Consider the following 20,153-nt stretch of genomic DNA (forward strand, 5'->3'; position numbering starts at 1 on the left):
GACACCCTGGTCCCACATCAGTCTCATATCTTACATTGCTCAAAGAAACGTTTGTTCAGATGAAATTGTGTCCTTGTTGTGTAGGTGGGTAGTCTCGCAGGTGGAGAGTTGTCATTTGTGTAGAAGTAAGAAGAAAAGGCTCACAGGAGTCTTGTATTTACTTCATATTTTGTGTTTGCGGATTAAGACCTGAAGTGGGTTCATATTAAAGGCTCCAGATAGTTCCAGAGATTAACGCCTCACTTGTGAAACATGCATGGGGGTCATTTAATTTAATTTATCCTCTTGATGGAAGTTTGTTTGAACTGGAGAGACTACCATGCTGGCACTCACAGCTCCTGAGCTGTAAACCCAGTACACCCCACAACACGGTCCGTGCTTTGTCTGCCATGGGTGTGTTCTCCTGGAAGGACAGCTTAACTGAGACAAGAATAAATACTTGTTCTGCTTTATCAGATAGTCCCCACCTTGTAGCTAACCCAACTTGTCAGACATTTTCCCACAGACATTGTTATTCTCCTGATTATATTTTTAAAAGATAAGCTATATTTAGCTTTTATCTTAGTAAGCAGATAGTAAACAAAGCCTCTCTGGTGGTGTTTTTTGTTTGTTTGTTTGTTTGTTTGTTTCTTGTTTTGTTGTTGTTGACTAAGAAAAAATGGTGTCTTATACCAATAAACAAGTTTACATCAGGCTTTTTTAAACTGGTTCTATAGCCTTTCAGCTCCCTTCTGTATCTGACACCATTCCTATAACACTGTGGCAGGGTCACAGTTTTAAGCAAAGCTGGGCGGATCACAAGCTACTTGTGCTTAGAAGATGCTCCAGTGCCCCGGGCCTCTCTGGAAATGCTGACATCCCACTTTCCCGGGAAAGGAGGGACTCAGCAAGAATCCATGCAGTAGGCCTTTTAAAATTTTCATTGCCAATTTTTTGACTCCTCCCTGTTTGAGGGTTCCCTGTTATTACTGACTCAGGAGCTGTGTCTGGTTTCTAAGACTGCTAATGGGCAACTAATGGGCTTTCCTCTTATTGTGAGCCTCAATCCCTCTCACTTGACTGGAACTGGCTTTCATAGACTCACGAGGCTTGGGATGCTCGAGGCTTTAAAGAGATTTGAGATTTTGTGATATATAATAGAGCAAATTCCTTTCAATAATATGAATGTCATGAGCTCCTCAATATCATAACAACATTAATAAATACAGCATAAAAGAACTGACTGACCAAGTGCAGTTGAAAAAGATGACGTAATAGAGATTATTCTTGGCTTTCAAGCCCATCATTCAGTGTTAAGGGTGAAACAATTTTTTCTTTTTTTCCAACAAAATGCCCTGAATGAGCATTATGTCAATAGTAGCACTAAGAGATAGAAATTATAAGAATGGAGAGCTTTACCACTACCAGACATAGTTTCACTCAGCACAAAAGAAGCTTTGAGAGCATCAGCAGTTACTGGATGAACAAAAGGTAAACAAAAGGTTCACCACAAAATATGTCCCATTTTCCTCATTGAAAAGGAACATAGAAACTTCACAGTAAATTACTCCGTGTGAACAGTATCAGAGCCACCAACAAGGACAGAAGAGTTTCTAAGTCATGGTACAGCTTTTCGCTGACATAAAGAAGAAGAGGTTCATTTAATTTTGCAAAATTTCATATTTGATTTTCTTACTCTGCATGTCTTGCAGTCCAAGGAAGTGAAACACAGGTAGCACATACAAATCTTAATATCACCCTATGTTTGCCGATGTAACTGAAAATACTAATGTTAGGATGAAAGTACAGCATTTGCAATAAAAAATATTTTTAAGTGGTTGTGATTGCATATTGATTTTTAGGCTGTAAAGAAGATCCAAAGGCCTATGTAGAATAATATCAGGCCAGCCAGCACTAAAGAATGATATGCTACCCTACTAGCAAATTAGATTTTTTGGGGGTGAATTACATGCCTCATTCTGCATTGTGAGTTTCTCCATATTATTTTCTTCAGGGTGGTAGATGTCAAATAACACATTCTTGGTCTCTGGGTAACTTTTCACCAGCTCCTCAGTAAGAAATACCTGGGAAGTTGACCCTTGCCCCAGAGTTTCAAATTTTAGCTGGGAGAGGGACAGAGGGAGAGAGGGAGACAAAGTGTACATATGTATTGTATGTTCATGTATGAATGGTTGAGTTAATGGGAAAGATAGGTAGCCTGTGCAAGGGGGTTTGTTTAAGACATGCACAGGCACAAAGGTACATGTCTGGGATGAGCAACTGCAGAGGCATTTTGAAGGATGATTTCACATTTGCTGCTTTGCTTCTGTTGTTCCAAGTGACTCCCTCAGCAGCAGCCTCAGTCCTTCAAATTTGTTTTAACTGTCTTTTGCCACTTCTGCCCAAAGTTGTCCTCCTTTAAGGTGTGTGCTGGGCCCATAGTTTCTGGCAAGCTTGACTTTTCTGCTGATTAGTTGCTTTCATACATGAGAAATTGTGACTATGTAATCAAGACAGATGGTTGCAGTGCTGGGCCAGCGCTCAGTTTCTCCCTTTACACCCGCAAGATACCTGAGACATGTTTCCTGGGCCTCACTGACATCAGCATGACGCCTGCTGACACTGTAAAATGGGATCTCACATGGATAATCGCTCTTTACCGAGCAGCTGCTGGAAGAAGGACAAGTCCGGCCAGAACTCATTCTTAATTCAGCGCCCTGGCAAAGCTTCTAGATGTTGCAAAGAATACTCATCTATATATTTATGTGGGGATAACTTTCTTCAGTGATATGTATTTATTGTTTTCCCTCCTCAAGACAAATCCTTGTTTTTTTCACAGTGGGAGGGGATTTGTTAGCAAACAGTTTGTTGCTAATACCAACAGCCAGAACATTTTGCAAGAGTGCAGTGAAGGTTAGGTGTGCTTTTCAAACATGGCTTAAAAAGGCTTTGGTTTTATGCCAGGTTGTTTTTTTTAAAAAATCTTAATTGGATTGTGCAGTGCATTTCATTAACCCTTTACACATCATCGTTTAGCCCAAAACAAACCAGTTGTCAAATAAAGCACTTACCAAATAGATCCAAAAACATGAATAAGTTGATTAAAATTTTTTAAAAGACATTTATTTTGTAAAAGGCCATCTCTAATCAAACAGGTTTTATGAGTAAAACAAAGTGTTTTCTCTACCATGTTGCAGGCAAATCATGCACCCATTCCATTACTCCCATAAAAACATATAAATACCACAGGTTATTTGGAAGTCATTCACTATTGTTAAGTACCACAGCTGCTCCACAGCATCTCTGTACAATGGTGTCAGATGCTCAGCTAAGTTTGGGCAGTATGACATGTGCTCAAATAGGAGATTGCTCTCATTCAAAGTGCCTTTCTGAACTGGGGTGAGAGTGAACAGTCAGGAAAGGCACCTTGCTGGAGACAGGTCCCTGCCCACACGTTCCCGCTTCCCCTTTCTGTCTTCTCATATCTTGCAGCTCTCACCCATTGAGATTTTTCCCCGCCAGAATGCAAATGATTTGAACTAGGCAAGGAAAAGTTTGAGACTGCAGCATTAAGTAGTCAGTTATTGGAGAGAAATCTCCGTCTTTAAGATGTTCGTCAAAAGATTAGTAAACCTCTTGCCAACGTAAGAAATAGCTGACTTTCCTTTTCACAATATGATAAAATAGGAGCCCTAGATCTTCAGTGTCAGAGCTTGAAATGCAAATGCAGATAGGTATGTACCTGGATAAGAACACACCTTTTAAAATCACCCCTCCACACCATATTTATTCCACTATTTTGCCATTTTTCCTGGAGAGAGCAAGTGCTGGAGACACCTTTTAGGTTCTATGCGAAATCTTATGCCTTTTGAATTCTCTCCCAATATTCATATTTTCAGTTTCCTTTCTGTCTCCATCAATAGCTTTGATGGAGCTGTATAACACCAATTTTAACAGATTACCCTTATTTTTAGGGATACATGAACACTGAGGGCAGAGTAGTCCCAAATTTGCTATGCCAAAAGGGTTGTCTTCTGTGTACTTGCTGGTCTAAAGCCAGACTTGAGCTATTGACTGAAATGCTGAGGTTCACCCTTGTTAGCTTAAATCTACACAAACGTGCTTACACCAAAGTGCAATTTCAGGTGTGTGAAAATGGTCTGGAAGATGGGAATACTCCCTGGCTTTCCCAGAGCATGGACTACAGCAATTGTCCCGTGAGCACCACCCATCCCATTCCTGACTGCACAGATCATCTAACAGCTCCGTGGCAACTGCAGTTATTAAGAACAGATAGGAAATTATTTGCAGTTAAAACAGTGTGAGTGATGAATGGGCACACAGCAGTATTTATTTAGGAAGCCTCCTTTAAGTTTCTAGGACAATCTCAGCCTACAGGACCAGACAGCTTTCTAGAGACATCTAGCAAGGCTAGGGAGAATGGGGAATCATCTCTTAGAGGAAAGACATATACCAAAGAGAAAGCTTTAATGAACAATTAGCCATGAAGCAAGAAACAGGAAAGATTGTGAGACTATTAAAGGGCTGTCTGAGAGCCAGGAGAGCCCAGGGCATAGGCAGAGTACCTTATAAGCTGGCACATTTTAAGAGTATCAATTAAAAACAGATTAAAGTCACATGTGATCCAATTTGAGTCAATATGCATGGGTTACCCTGACCTACCCAGGTTTGCCCAAGTACTTCTGCTAGTGCTGGCTCTACATCACACATAGCATTGCCAGCTGTCACTTGAAGATAATGGCTTTTACTGAACCACTCACATTTCCTTGGTTGGACATGGATGAGACCTTCCTGGCTCCTCAGGAGCTGCTGGTGTGCTCTGAAGCTGAGCGGGGTCAGTTGGCCTCTCTTCTTCCTCTCCTCATTCAAGGTACTCAGTCCCCATACTGGTATCTAGACTCCCTCGGTGCTCTGACCCAGCCCCATCACAGCAGGAGCTAGAATTACACTCTGAGTTATCTCTCTTTTCCCTTTACTGTTTCAGGATGACAATGGATGCTCTGCAACTAGCAAACACTGCCTTTGCAGTTGATATGTTCAAAAAACTGTGTGAGAACGACAAAACAGCCAATATTATTTTTGCACCGCTGTGTACCTCAACGTCTCTGGCTCTGGCATATAAAGCTACGAAAGGTGACACTGCAGACCAGATGAAACAGGTAAGCTATCAACATCCTGTTTTTGGCTGCAAAATTATGTGGCTGTCAGAGGTAGTTTTCTTTTTTATCCCCTTTATTATTCTACTGGATATTCCCTTGTAAGCCAGGCTGCAAACCATCCATCTGAAATTTCTAAATGGTTCCACAATCCATGGCTGCACACAGCAAAAGAGATTGAAAATCTGACATAAAGAAAATGCTTTCTCAAATGTTTACATAGTGGAAGGGGACACGACAGAGTCCTCAACAGTTGCATTAAAGCCTTGTCTCCTTTTAGTGTAGTGTTGATTGTGGCTGCAAGTCATAGCCAAGATCACTGCATTTGCTGGATCTTGTTTTTTTCCTCATTATTCAAGAATGCCTAATCTTTATAGAATTGGAAATAACTTTGCCATTATTTGTCAGCAGCGAGTATGCTTAGCAGCTCTGTCACTGACATTTCTCCTTTCTCCTGCAATATAGATGAGAGAAGGCTAATGCAGTAGAAGAGGGCACAACGTGAATGTTTCTCATTACAAGCAGCTCACGGTGTTCAAGGGGTTTCCAACACCGTGATGCAGCATGGCTGTCATGATGCAATCAGTCTACCAAGCTCAGTCTGTGGTGCAGGGAGGCACCTTGCAGCCTCTTCTGCTGCCCTCGCGTGAGCACAGATTTGCATCGTTCCTTTGTATCCCAGTGAGGGTGCCCACGGTTTCTGCAGTTACCTAGAGGTGGATGAGAAGCAAATTCAGTATGTATTGATATGCAGATTATCACCTTGCTCTGAGGAGCATTCTACATATTTGAATACATTTTCCCTCTGCTGGGAATTCCTCCTGTAATTCCTCATTCACTGAAGGTACCCCTGAGTGCAGCCTCCTGTGCCCCCACTCACGTCACAGATTATGAATCTTGTGCTATTTGCAGAGCTGCGCAGCAATATATCCGTGAAAATCTACTAGGCATTCCAGATTTTTCCAAACAGGATTAAAAAAAAATACAAATTAACTCTAGATTTTTTTTTTTTTATTTTTTTTTTAAATTTAAATGACGTCCTGCAGCTTGCTCAGCGTTTCGTAATTCAGGTGCTGTCTCTCTGCTGGGAGAGTTCAAAATATTAACCTGTGCTTAATTTCGTTTTCACTCGTGTCTGCAATTTGCTTTGAACCATCCCATAATAAATTAGTGTACACATCCACAAATGCAGTTCTGTTACATAAACATGTTTGTTTCATATTTCTCAAGTGGTATATTAAATGTGCTGACTACAGATACTAAGGAGAACTTGCTTTGTTTCTAAATGTAATATCCCCTATTTTCTGTGTCTGTTCTAGCTTCTGCCTGCCGAGTTCATGCTTGGGTTTTACCAGCCAGACTGGTAGTCTTGCCCTGGAGTATCAGTTAACAAACTCATGTCAAAAGCTCTCCCAGGTAGAGAAGTTGCAGTAGTGTAACTTTCTCCTCAAAAATAGTTTCCAGGCACAAAAATGTCTTCTGCAGTTAACATACTAAGAAATAGAAGTGTTGGAGGAAAAGGAAGTAAGTTGAGAAAGTTGTGTCTGAGGGAATGACCGTGGAGTTTGTCTATGAGGGACATGCTGGTGCCGTGTCCTTGGGTGCTTGTTCTCTTCTGCTCCCGCTGAGCAAGGAGAACGAAGGACATGGAGGGGTGGCTAAGGCAGAGCAGCACTTTGTCATGTCTGTGAAGATACGATGTGTTCAAGGAAAAAAGAGCAGAAGTGAGAGACAAAGGGAAAGGAAGGTTCCTTAAGCCTGCTGTGCCTCAGGCAGGAATTTGAGACAGGTGAGGAGGGTTGGGCAGGTTGACTGTAATGAAACCACCACCATCAAAGACCCTGTAATAAGCAGGCACAGGAGTTCAATCCGTGTTTACAAGATCATTTTCAAACAAAACCAGCAGGAACCTCTCACCTCTGGTGCCTGAAAGTGGTGAGTTTTAGGTCACCCCAGAACTTTGTAGAGCTGGACTTGCCATTCTCAAGAGCTGGAAGGTGGCCGTGTGTGGGTCAGCAGCCCTACCTCCAGCTCATACTTTGTCTACCAAACCAGACACAGTTATCTGATCTCTTTTCTTGCTGAAATATCATGTGATGTCATGTACTAGTCACAGCAATCGGAAAACCTGATGATCTGTTAAGCATTTTTAAAGGTATAGCCCACTTCTAGAAAGGAGATTAGCTGGGACCCTCACTTGCCTGGCTTCAAATCTCCATTTTTTTGGACAGGAATGCAAATTTGGTGAAAACATTGTGATACCATACCGCAGAGTTTTAATCAACTAAGTAACATCACTGCATGAACAGGTTTATTGATTTCTTTGAACTGCTAACAGGAAAGAAACACATTTGGTTAAAGTTCTGGGAGAATCAGGGTTTTAGATTTACGTGAGGATGTCAAATACATAAATGATTTTTGAGTTACAACAGCAAGAGGCTGTGCTGTTAGCTTAAACACATAAAGCCACAGCTCCAGTCACAAACTAGCATTATTTTCTGCTAAACTGTTAGGAATGTTTAGATAATACTAAGAATATTTTATTTATTATTTATTTTATTATGTTCATTTAACAGGTACTCCATTTACAAGATGTCAAAGATGTTTCTTTCGGATTTCAAACAGTAACTTCAGATGTTTCCAAACTCAGCTCTTTCTTTGCACTAAAAATGGTCAAACGGCTCTTCGTAGACAAGTCTCTTGATCCTACCACAGTAAGTACTTCAGAAAAGCCCTGGTCCTATGAATTGCTTGGCCAGCATGTTGACTGGTTATGGTGTCAGACTTCAATGTTATTTAAAAATAAATTATCTTACTTTTGGCTGTTACTGGTCTAGATTCAGATAATGAATGACATAATATGCTTTGCTGCTGTGAAAGTTTGTGGGAGGATGAATCTGCTGTTTGACCCCAAGCTATGCAACTATTACAACATTTGTAATTCTCTCATTAATATGCTTTAGGTCAGTGGGCTCAGTAAGTTTTGAATGCAATATAGCTTGTATGCCACATCAAGGTCTTTGCATCGTAAGTATGAGCAAAAAGGAGTTTTAAAACAAGTTGATGGCGCAAGTATGTGTCCAGTTCACACACCCAAGTAATTACTGCATAACCTGTAGTTTTCTTAATCTATCTGAGGAGGCAGAAGCCTGGCTACTGAAACAACACAAGTGAGGAAGGTGTTCTTTGGCCTTATAGACCTTCAAATAACTGATTTTTTTTTTCTCAAAAGTTGCCTTTGAACAGTGCCCCAAACAAGGGTAGCATCTTTCTAAAACTGATGTTTCAGAAAGCTCGTGCTATCCTAAATGATGCTATAACCAGATTGCCTGCTGCTCAGCCTCTGCTACAGCAAAGGCCAATACCTATCCACAGCAACAGACATCTCACCTGGCGAGTACAGACATGATGTGAGCAGCCCACGGCCTTTATCTCAGTTCTTTCTCTTACCCAGGTCTGGACTGAGGGTTGTTTTATCCTTTCGGACTCTGGCAACATTCTCACTCCTGCAGTACCAAAGTTACTTTAGCTGCTGATGTAATGCCACCAGACTGAAGACGCTCTTGGGAGCGCTGTGCTGAAAGCAGCTCTGTATCCTGATTGTCACCCCCTGTTATTTAATAGCTATCCATCATCATAAGCTCCCCAGCTACCCCGTGGTGAAGCTAGGGATGCCAATGTTGCAGGCTGTGTAAAGTGCCATTGAGTGGACGGCATTTAACCAAGGATGACTTTGGTACCTGTTGTCTTTCAGGACTTTGTCAACTCCACAAAGAGGCCTTTTCCATCTGAACTGGAATTAGTGGACTTCAAAGAAAAAACTGAGGAAACCCGACAGAAGATCAACAAATCTCTTTCAGAGCTAACTGATGGTGAGTCCAGCTTAACCTTGGGGATGCTGTTTACCCCTTTGAGGAAAGAGATCGTTGTTCTTGTGACACCTCTTTACTGATGCTTTTAGAAATAAATACGTAGTGAAAGCACTGAAACTAGACCTATTATTTGGATTCATGAGGATTAGCAACATCAGCCTGTTTTGAAATCACTACTGCAGCATTTCTGAAGGTGGAAGTGTGAGACTGACCTTGCATTAGCCTTGGGGAAAGCTGCTGACGTTTCACTGCAACTGGATAGTTTGGGAGAACAACAGCTCTTGGCTATGGAGCTTCACAAACATCTGGCACCAATACATCAAACCCAGGCCCCAGTTTCTTTTATAAGTTTCCTTGTAATGGGAAGTATTTGCTGGCCTCTGAATTTCAGGCAGTTAATTAGTAGCTCAGCTCAGCTCTGTGGCTTTGCTGCTGTAGCCAGCAAAGGCGCCACAATTGAAAGCGTGTCTCTCATTTGGAGGCGCCTTCCTGCAGACACCTTCCCCGTGGTACCGCTGAGCCATCAGCCACTTGGCCATGTCACAGGAGCTGCCCATCAGTGACCGTGAGGGTCCTTGGGGGGCAGAGGTCTGGCTCTGGCCTGTGCGAGCACCCAGCACCCATAACAGAGCCCGTTTGCAGCCTGTGCGCAGGCAGCTGCTGCCTCGTGTGGCACAAATATGACAACATAGCTGCATGAGTCATGTCTGGGCCTTCCCAGGCTGGCAGAGGTGGAAGCACCTTGCCCTACCCATGCAATTCATGCATGAAGGCAGGACCCGCCTCCCCAGTGGATTCAGTCTCTTTTACAGCAGTGCTTGAGCGGATCTGAAACAGAGCAAGGGGAACACACAACATTTTCATACTCTTTTTGAAGTCTGTAGCAGTGTTTGGTTATGAATTGTCATCAGAGCTGCACTTCTGTTATTCTGGTTATTTTATTCTCATGTATTACTCTAGAAATTAGTTGCTAATCTCAAACTTCCCTTCAAGACTGTCTCTCCAAATGACAAATGTTTTTTTACTTACACCTGTTGACTTTCACTTTAAAGTACTGAACAAAAGCAGTAGACATATTTTTGATTTCATGCTATATATAAACCAAGAAAACAGAAGATCTGTCTTGATCCCAAATCCCATTTTGAACATTAAGCTGCAATTTTAAGTGCTTTTTTTTTTGGAATTTTCCATTAGAATTAAAATTTTTTACCTGTGAGGTACAGGATGCAAGCTTTTTAATTCATTGGAATGTTTCCATATTCAGTTGATGCAATTGATATACTGATAATGCATTGTTGTATTAACAACCATCTTAAACCTGTTCACAGGCAAAATGGAGAATATTGTGAATGAGGATAGTGTAAGTGACCAGACCCAGATCCTCCTAGTTAATGCAGCTTATTTTGTCACAAACTGGATGAAGAAGTTCCCAGAGGCAGAGATCAAAGAATGTCCTTTTAAAGTCAACAAGGTATGTTCTGAAAAAAAAGAGAGCACTGTTTCCACTCAAGAAAAGGCAAACTTTGAGCTAAGGAAATCCCAACCAGAAAAAATGATAAATATTTATTATTACCATGGCATTCTTAGACTCCATCTAAACCTATACGCTCTTGCAAGGGTCCGTAAAACAGTTTGGTTGTTGTGTTGTTTTAAAACTATGCTGGTGCTTTCACATTCAAAGGCCCGATGTGAAAACAGACTGTCCTGCTGGTATATTTAGACAGTAGGAGCCAGGCACAAGTGATCAAAAGCAGCCATTGCCTACAAGGACATGCCCATCTTCATGGGTAGCTTCTTGCAAGAGATCGCAACCTGTACCAGAGGCTACATCGCAAAACCAGCAGGGTGGAACAGAGAACATTGTATTTCGTGTGGTCACAGAGCTAGTGAAACATCTACACCCATGGAGTCTGAGCCCTTTGCATTCCTCTTCAGGGATGGCACCTTTGCAGTCAGCCTCAGGACTGCAGCTCTCTGTACATCAGCCCTGCTTAGCCATGAAGTCCAAGCGGGTACAGCACTTGTAGCTGTTGCCTTCAGGAGTCTGTGAGTAGTGATGAATATTGTGATCAGACAGCCAGCTTTAAACCAACATATAAAGCTGGGCAACATTTGTGAGTTAGATTATACTCCCAATATATACAAACATCTATGTGCATGAGAAAAGTTGGAGTTTCATGTTCAATGAAAATTCTCATAAATTACCACATCAGCCAACAGTTTCAGCTAAAAAAGTTTTAATAGTTTTACAATTAACATTAAAACTTTCAAGTGAAACACCTCAAGTTATTTTTTTTTTTCCACTAAAATAACATTTTTCTACTGAATTTGAATTTTAAATGAGTTTCTAGGTGAGCAGAACAGTTTGTAAATCTTCCCTGTGAAATAAATAGTCATGTTTTGTTTTGTGGTTTTTTTTTGTTTGTTTTGTTTGGTGGTGTGGTTTTTTGTTTGTTTGTTTGTGTTTTTTCGGTTTTGTTTTGTTTTGTTTTCCCTCATTCATGAAAAGCAAAGACATAGGGTTTCAGGTAAGCCTGAAATTTCTTCATATTATTTTTCAGCTCCTGAACCAAAATATCAATTATTCATATGAACAGCTTGACTTTCACTGTTGAGATGTGCTTAGTGCTTGACACTTCCTGGCATTACAATGCCTTGTAGACAGCATAGTTTGTAGCCTTCAGTGAAACAGGCACTAAGGGCCACCGATATTAGGTAAATTTATCTTTTAAGGCACATCCCCAATATATTGCTATTATGTTAAGTAGAGTTCTGTTCCACTTTTCTTTGGAAAGCTGCCCACTGTAGAGCCAACAAACTGTCTGATGGTAACTCAATGTATCGCTTCCATGCAAGCTTACAAACTTTCTTCTCTTGCCATCTTGTCTGTGAATTAAAAGGAATGCCAGATTGTTTCCTCTGTGTTTTGCAGACTGAAACTAAACCAGTGCAAATGATGAATCTGGAAGCTACTTTTTGCCTGGGCTATGTAAAAGAATTAAATGTTGCCATCCTTGAGCTTCCATGCCTTAACAAACATATAAGCATGCTCATTCTGCTGCCCAAAGAGATTGAAGATGAGACCACCGGCTTGGAGAAGGTGAGAGAAAAAAATAGAACTGGTATGATTATTCCCTTGGAAACAGCCCGCTTATCATACCATATGCCTATGGAAGGTTTTTGTTATTTAGATGCTATAGAGAAGGAAATAAGAAGGAAGTTTCCTGTAAATTTACCTTCTCACTCTGCTTCTCTATTCCTGATCTCATATTTGTCACATTATTATTTCCACTGTGGCCAAGTACGAGGTTGTGAACAAGACTTTGTTTCACATAGAGTGTGCACAGAAGACAGTGTAAAGAGCAGGAGGTGCTCGTGACACACTTTAGGAATCTGCAACAATTTGAAAATCTGGATTTGCATCTTAAGATTTTTGTTCTTGCTATAATAAAGTGCTTGAAGTCATACTTACTGGCTACTCAGTAGTGCCGACATAATTTACTTCGGTGTCCTCATTTTTTTCAGTTGACATGTATCTGTGATTTATTTTAATAAGATCTTAAAGTTCTCTAAGTTTTGATTTTGAACAGAGGTGCCTGAAAATGAGCCATTTTTTATTACAATTGCACATAAATTTGAAAACGAATAGAGCATTTCCTAAAGAACAACTATTTGTTATGTCATATATCTATGAAAATTTTAGAACATATTTTCACATCTTCAAAGTTTAAGGATTAAGAGAGATCATGCAAATCAGCTTTGTAATTTGCTGCAACTGCCCGCAAATTTTAAAGGCAGGAGGAACCTGCCTTTGCAGCTGTAAGGTGCTTTTATATGTAGGAGTAAATTACAGAACACACAAATCTTTAAATGCAAGTGAGACCTTTCCTGACACCAGTTTGTTGTGGCCCCAAATTCTGCATCCTCACTTCCCACCTTTTAAAAAACTGCTCAAGCAGCTGCATGTTTTATTGAGATCAGGCTCTGGATTTGAGGTCTTTTTCTGTCCCAAATACCAGCAATTTCGTTACTCTGTAGGGTCAGGAGCCAAGACTTTCGGATCTGCCAGTTGGCAAAGTGTAACTTGTGTAGGGACTCCCTTTCTCAGGTTCTTTCATATGGCTGTTGAGGTGACTGCCTGTCAAAATCTTGTAAGGGGCAAATAGAACATGCACATACAGTGAAGTTGCTCCAGAGGCCTGTCCTATGGATTGAATCATACTTGCATCAATATAACTGAAAGTATGTTAATCTGTTAACCACGAATGGTACAGCTGTGAATTCAAATGCAAAGGTTGCCTTTTGATTTTTTGGGGCTTGGTAGGAGTGGGAAGTTTGGTCATTTTTTTTTTTGTTTGTTTTTTATTTCTCTCTTTCCTTGGGCTGCTCATTAATTTCCTTTGTTCCTTTCTGTCTTCAGCTGGAAAAGGCACTTACCCCTGAGACATTATTACAGTGGACCAATCCCAGCATGATGGCCAACACAAAAGTGAATGTATCTCTTCCAAAGTTTAGCGTGGAAGGTGATTATGACCTGAAGCCACTTCTGGAAAGCCTGGGAATGACAAATGTCTTCAATGAGAGTGCGTCAGATTTCTCTGAGATGTGTGAGACAAAAGGTGTGGTTTTGTCAAAGATCATCCATAAAGTCTCTTTGGAAGTAAATGAGCAAGGTGGCGAGTCCCGAGAAGTACCAGGATATAGGATTCTGCAACATAAAGATGAATTTAAAGCTGACCATCCATTTATCTTTTTATTTAGACACAACAAAACTCGCAATGTGATTCTTTCAGGCCGATTCTGTTCCCCTTAAGCAGGGCATATTCATTATGAAAAAGCACAGTTACATTTATGGTGGTATGTGGCCCTGTAAAGCTTGTCATCCTGACTATCACCTTTGAAAGGAAATATAAGAGGTTCATTCATCAGCTGGGTAATACAACGTACTCCACATATGCAGCAGAACTAGTTTATCCCCTTATGTTTCATCCCCTTAAGCTGAAGGATTCCCACTGTGAAGAACACATCATATTTTACTGAGAAGTATCCCAGCCTCAGCAACAAGTATATTTTGTTCCTCTGTGACATCTTTTTTTTCCCAAAACGAAGTGAACTGAAAGCCTGTTGTAAAAATACCAGGAGATGGAAAGGGCTCTGCGAGGAAGAGCTACTTTCCTGCTCCCTAGCCAAACCACTCACCCTCATGACCCATGCTCTGTGGATTCCTACTGCCTAGAAGGGGAAAATGTGGATATGTGGTGTGACAGCCCTTGTACCTGGCTACTCTCTGGTGCCCTATCAGACCCTGCCGATGCCTGGTGAAACAGCACTTGAGTTCTGCAGCATGGTGAGGCAATTCAAACTGGCATCAGAGTTTGCATCTGGGAAACAGCAGCTACAACACTGAGACCTATGAACACAAGAGGCAGTATCATAGTGACAAAATGTATACCCAGGAGACTCTTCAGCGTGAGCTACATCAGTTTGTAGACTGGGGAAGCTGGACTCTACTGTGTGGGATTTTTTGACTCATTTCCCTTCAGACATGGTAGAAGAGACCAGTTCACTGAAGCTACGAGGAGCCCCATTGTATATATCCTGAGAAAAATAACATTATGCAATTCTAGGACAGAAAAGAATTTGATTAATACGGGAAGTGCCATTGTTTACACACACAGATTATCTGCCATTTCTAGTTCTGGATTCAACATTGAGGATACTCCATACAATCACTTAATGTCTGAGGCATGAGAAAGAAATAAGGACTTCTATTTGAGTGAGATTAACATTGTAATTACCAGTCTCCACATCCCATATGAAATAATGGTAATCAGATTTCATTTCTATTTGAAGACTGCCTGCTGCATATGTTCAGTACTGGTTTACCTAATTACTGTTCCGAATAAAGCACTATGAAACCCGTGTCACATCTCTGCAGTACTTCCAATGTCAGTGTGTATGTTCACTCTTGTGTGTTCACTGACAGTGTCAGCGTTCACTCTTACCCTCCAATAAATGATAGGAACGGAAATGAACAGATTCACTTAAGCCACAAAGTCAAAACAAAAAACTAGATCAATGTCTGGATTGCTTTTCTGGACCACATGATGATAGGTCCCAGTAAAGACTATGTTACTACCTGGTCACAACTTACGGAGAATTCAATTATGTATCCTCAAACAATGGGAGCATTTTATTTGAGAATTCCTTTTGGTGCTTCAGGTCTGAAAGAAACAGGAAAGAGATTTCTAAATAGGAACATGAAACCCCTAATCTGCATACTTCTCTTCTAACACTACAGAACAGAATGATGGTTATTATGAATTTGGAGACAGGAGTTCTGATCCTTGTCCTTTGCAACCCATCAGAAGCCTTTAGTCTCAATGGTTCAGTGGTTTTACCAGTTTTCTTCCTTCTCTGGACCTTTAATGGGCTCTAACACATTTTAATATTAGAGGATTAACAGGAGTCATTGACTCCTTGAAGTTGGTGAGGTGACTAACTTCCACCAAGAACAATAGGAGGTGAGTCCTTGCGGACCTCTGGGGGTCTTTGCTGATATGCATTGGATGTTCTGTTACATGAATAGAAGTCAGAAGAATAATACAAAATGTAACAATTACTTTGCAGCCTACCCTATCTGAGAAAGAGCTGCCTGTGAGGATCCTTACCAGCTCAATAACTTCAGTGGTAGCTGAATGGCTGGGAGGTAATTTTATATACCCTGTCATTGTCTGATCTGTTTTGGAGGCTGGGATCAGTTATCGAGAGCTGTCGTCCCTGTGGTTCTCCTGTAGGAGGTGGGCCAGAGCATTGCACATGGGGTTGATGACTGACTAAACAGCTGCACAGGCAGTCTGTACATACACAAGATGGACTAGTTGCTGATAGTCTGTACAGTTTGTGTTTGGGCACTGATTCTTGATCAGGTAGTTCCAGGTGTCCAGCAGGCAATATCACACTTTTTGCTACATATGTCTTGGTCTGCTAGACTGATTAAAACCTCTGGCAGATTGCCTCGTTTCTTTTCTTTTTTTCTTACTAGATGAGACTTCCTGAAGGAGAAAAACTCAGGCATCATTTTCTCAGCTTTTTCATGTTCTGAAAACATTCCAGTCCCAGAGCCAGTCTTCATTCAATGCAACTCATACTCTGCTTAAATGCTGATCAGAGCACTTAGCGCATCCACACAAATTTACACAAGAACATCCTCTCAGAAAGTTCCTTGTGCTAACAGGAAGGGTTATCCCATGAAAGCAGGGAGACACACTGCCTGAGGGTGGGACCCATCTTTCTCCACATTCTGACTAATGCCAAGGTATCCCAGCCTATGCAAGGTAAGCAGATGTTAGAGATACAAAGATGTCTGAATCTACAGAAGGCAACTCCACTTATTGGTCATTTATAAATGGGGTAGCTTGCCCACAAAAAGCTCATGTTTATTTTTCACTTCTGCCACTTCTCTCTACCAGTCCCAGTATGAAACATGTCCATCTTGCAGCATGTAGGGGAGAAGTATCAGCAGGGCTGCCGCTGGTGTGAGAAACGCTTTTATGGTCTACTGTTTGGTTCCACCAATGCTGGCCTTTGGGTCCGGGGCAAGGAATTGCATGGGAGGACATGGGAAAACGTGTGTGGGAGCTTGTGTATAGAAACGCTTATGTGCTGAAAGGTATTGGTTACGATGGAGAAAGTGAACATAGCTGAAGACTTGCTCAGATTGCCAAGGTGCTCCACCTCACCTTTCAACAGAGCGTTACCATCCAGTGATGGGTGGTGGCCCCGATGGAAAAAAAACAAGCCGTGACTGGCTTTTGCAGGCAGTTGCAAACTGCATATTATGTGCCTAGTCATCTTGTCACTTGCTCACCTGCACAGTCATTGCCCACTTCCCGCTCCCAGCATTTTGTAGAAGAGAAGGGATACATCTTAATGTCTTGTGGTGACAAAAGTTGTTTGTGGGGAAGAGCAGTTTGGTTTTGAAGCTTGAACAGTGCTATGTAGAGCGAAATGGCCCCACTGGAAAAGCAGTACAGTTTTAAACCCCAAGTGTACTATCCTAAAGGCCTAGAAAAGACAAAATTTGCACATACATTGACATTTCCTGAGGCAAAGAAATCAAATGGATGTCAAAGGAGTTCTGAGGGAACATATGTACACAGCAAGTGAAGTAAATCAGTGGAGGAACAATGTTAATATAGGAGGAAGGGAGGCAGAAAGCACAGAGATTGGAAGAAGGAAAGTCTTGAAAGATGCTCAAAAATACTTAGACTGTCACGGAAAAGAGGCTAGGACTCACAAAGGCAGAAGAAGAAAATATATATGGTAAGGCAGTGTGAAGAAGTGAAAAAAATGAAAAACAAAAAGCCCAAACATAAGTATACAAAAAGGGCTGAGGAAGAAGACTAAGGAACAATACAGAAACATGCAGGAAGGCAAAAGAGAAGCAGAAATGAGTGACAAATGGAAGCAAAAAAGTGAGGAAAAAAAATAGGTGTAAGAAGAACACTAATTTTATCATTGTATCTTGTATTGTTTACAGATCCCTCTTTTTGAGTGGGCACTGGAGCCTGGGCAGCTGGGCTGAAACCTTGGCAGAGGAGCAAGGAACAGCAAAGCTGGTGGGACTGCACCTGAGGATGAGGGTGGTCCATCTTCAGCACTAGAAGGGAAGTGTGTGAAGGGCAAGATGGTGCTGAGAGACCTTCTTCCTCTTTCCTTCTTTCTCCCCTCACCATGTCTGACCTCTCAAATATCCTATGAATCCAAAGCCAGTTTTATGCTTTGTAGGAAGAAAGAAGAGGTGAGAAAGGGAATACAGAAAATTTTCAGGGTTGTTGTGGTGGACTGACCCTGGCTGTACACAAGGTGCCCATCAAGGCTGCCCTCTCACTTCCCTTCTGAGGCTGGACAAGGGAGAGGAAATATAGAAACCTGTGAGGGACCTTAAAGGCCATCTAGTCCAAGCCCCCTGCAATAAGCAGGGACATCATCAACAAGATGAGGTTGCTCAGGTTGTCCAGCCTGGCCTTGATAGATACAAAAGGCTCATGGGTCAAGATAAGGACAGTGAGATCACTCACCAGTTACCATCGTGTGCAAAACAGACTTGACTTGGGGAAATTAGTTTAATTTATTACCAATTAAATCAGAGTCAGGTAATAAGAAATAAAAACTAAATCTCAAAACACCTTCCCTCCACTCCTCCCTTCTTCCCAGGCTGAACTTCACTCCTGATTTTCTCTACCTCCTTCTTCCCCACCCCGGGACTGGCACAGGGGGATGAGGAATGGAAGTTGTGGTCTGTTCATCACACGTTGTCTCTGCTGCTCCTTCCTCCTCAGGGGAAGGACTCCTCACACTCTTCCCCTGCTCCAGCCTGGGGTCCCTCCCACAGGATACAGTTCTCCATGAGCTTCTCCTATGTGAGTCCTTCCCACAGGCTGCGGTTCTTATGAACTGCTGCAGTGTGGGCTCCTTCCACGGGGTGCAGTCCTTCAGGGACAGACTGCTCTGGCCCCTGGAGCACCTCCTGCCCCTCCTTCTTCACTCATCTTGGTGTCTGTAGAATTGTTTCTCTCACATATTCTCACTTCTCTGTCTGCCTGCATAGCAACTTTCCCCCCTTTTTAAAATATGTTATCATGGAGGCACTACCGCCATCGCTGCTTTGCTTGGCCTGGGCCAGCAGCAGGCCCGGCTTGGAGCTGGTTGGCATTGACTCTATCAGATATGGGGAACGCTTCTAGCAGCTTCCCACAGGAGACACCCCCACTACCAAAACCTTGCTGTGCGAACCTATTACAGTTGCAAAGCCACTTGCAACCCTAAGGGACTTAATTTTGACCCCTGAGTCCAGCTACCATAGCCCAATGTTGCACCTGAGCTCAGTGGTGACGATCAGGTCAGGGGTTATCAAACATTGGGTTAGTGCCGCTCTGCGCTTCTCATCTTTTCCATCTCACTTTATTCTGGAGATGTAACCTATGTGAACAGCCACTCCTGGCCTTTTATTCTTAAGTCCAATGATTTAAAAGAATACCCCCTGGCTGGGGATTCCTGTTAAGTTCAAGGAAATACTTCTTCCTCTCTCTAATTAAGCTCCTTCCATACACATAAAGCTGACTTCTTACCTGTTGGAGATGGCTGTAGGCAGCATAAAGCTCATGCATTTCCCATTCATTTGCTCTATCTCTGTAAGCAAGTTCAGCTTCAAACAAGGCTTCTCTGAAACCTGGCATGAACCCTGCACACCCCTGTGTCCAGCCCAGCCCCACCAAATTTGAATGGGACAGTGCACAGAAGTACAGCCATGGATCTCCAGGGTTAATGCCTAGTTTTCCAGCTGAGGGTGACTTGTCATTTCAATCAGATGTCGCCAGCAGATATTGCCTACCTAACTTGTTGGGTAGCTTTGAGAGAAAAGCTATTAGCATATAGCTAGATATAAGTTTCCCAGTCTTCTGCAGGAAACTTCACGTTGATGGCATTTGCATTCAATTGCAACATGTTGCTATCATCAGCAATTGGTCAGAGGCTGAACTTTCCCACAAGAGAGTGGAAGGCTTTTGTAATACAGTATTCACAAGAACATGCTCCAGAGCTCAGCTGTTGTGCTTTTCATTTAACCTCTTCAGGCAAGAAGGTAAATAATTATTATTTTTTTTCTTCCCCAGAATAACTTGTGGGTTGTTTTTGGCAGATCTAAAGTAGTCTACAGGTTGTTAAAGTAAACATCATGTTACAAATGGGACAAAAGGGGGAGATATCTTTACAAGCTACAGGCAGCAAAACTGCTAAAATTCAGGTAGCTCAAGAACTCACACAAAAGGAGTTGGTCTTCAGTGTGAAGTAGATGGGGAATTCAGGAACACATGTCCAAAGCTATGAATCTAAAGATTCTTGCCTAAATTTCACAGACTTCTGAATATGGAATTTCCCCAGGACCTCTCAGTCATCCAGAAAACTCTAATTGCCACAGGACTGATCAGCTCAGTAGCTTATACTAGAAAGCAGATGCTTTTTTGCATATGTCTCTGTGAGGGCTGAAGGGCAGTCTCTTTCAGAGCGCCTCTACCCACTCTGATAGAAATGGGATTCACATGGAGCAATGGTGCTGATGACC

At 41.9% G+C, this 20,153-nt stretch overlaps 1 protein-coding gene across 1 annotated transcript in view; it reads left to right on the top strand.

Moving 5' to 3' along the window:
- Window positions 1-4,991: 4,991 nt before the first annotated feature.
- Window positions 4,992-20,153, top strand: part of SERPINB5 (serpin family B member 5) — a gene marked incomplete at both ends in the record, with an annotated part of 56,273 nt that continues 41,111 nt past the window's right edge. The window contains 6 exons of the mRNA XM_080364162.1: window positions 4,992-5,159; window positions 7,733-7,870; window positions 8,911-9,028; window positions 10,357-10,499; window positions 11,961-12,128; window positions 13,449-13,808. Coding sequence (XP_080220288.1) covers window positions 4,992-5,159; window positions 7,733-7,870; window positions 8,911-9,028; window positions 10,357-10,499; window positions 11,961-12,128; window positions 13,449-13,808 — 1,095 coding nt within the window. The remainder of the gene's footprint in view (window positions 5,160-7,732; window positions 7,871-8,910; window positions 9,029-10,356; window positions 10,500-11,960; window positions 12,129-13,448; window positions 13,809-20,153) is intronic.

This window comes from Nesoenas mayeri (genome assembly GCF_963082525.1).
Source record: "Nesoenas mayeri genome assembly, chromosome: 2".
Lineage (NCBI taxonomy): Eukaryota > Metazoa > Chordata > Aves > Columbiformes > Columbidae > Nesoenas > Nesoenas mayeri.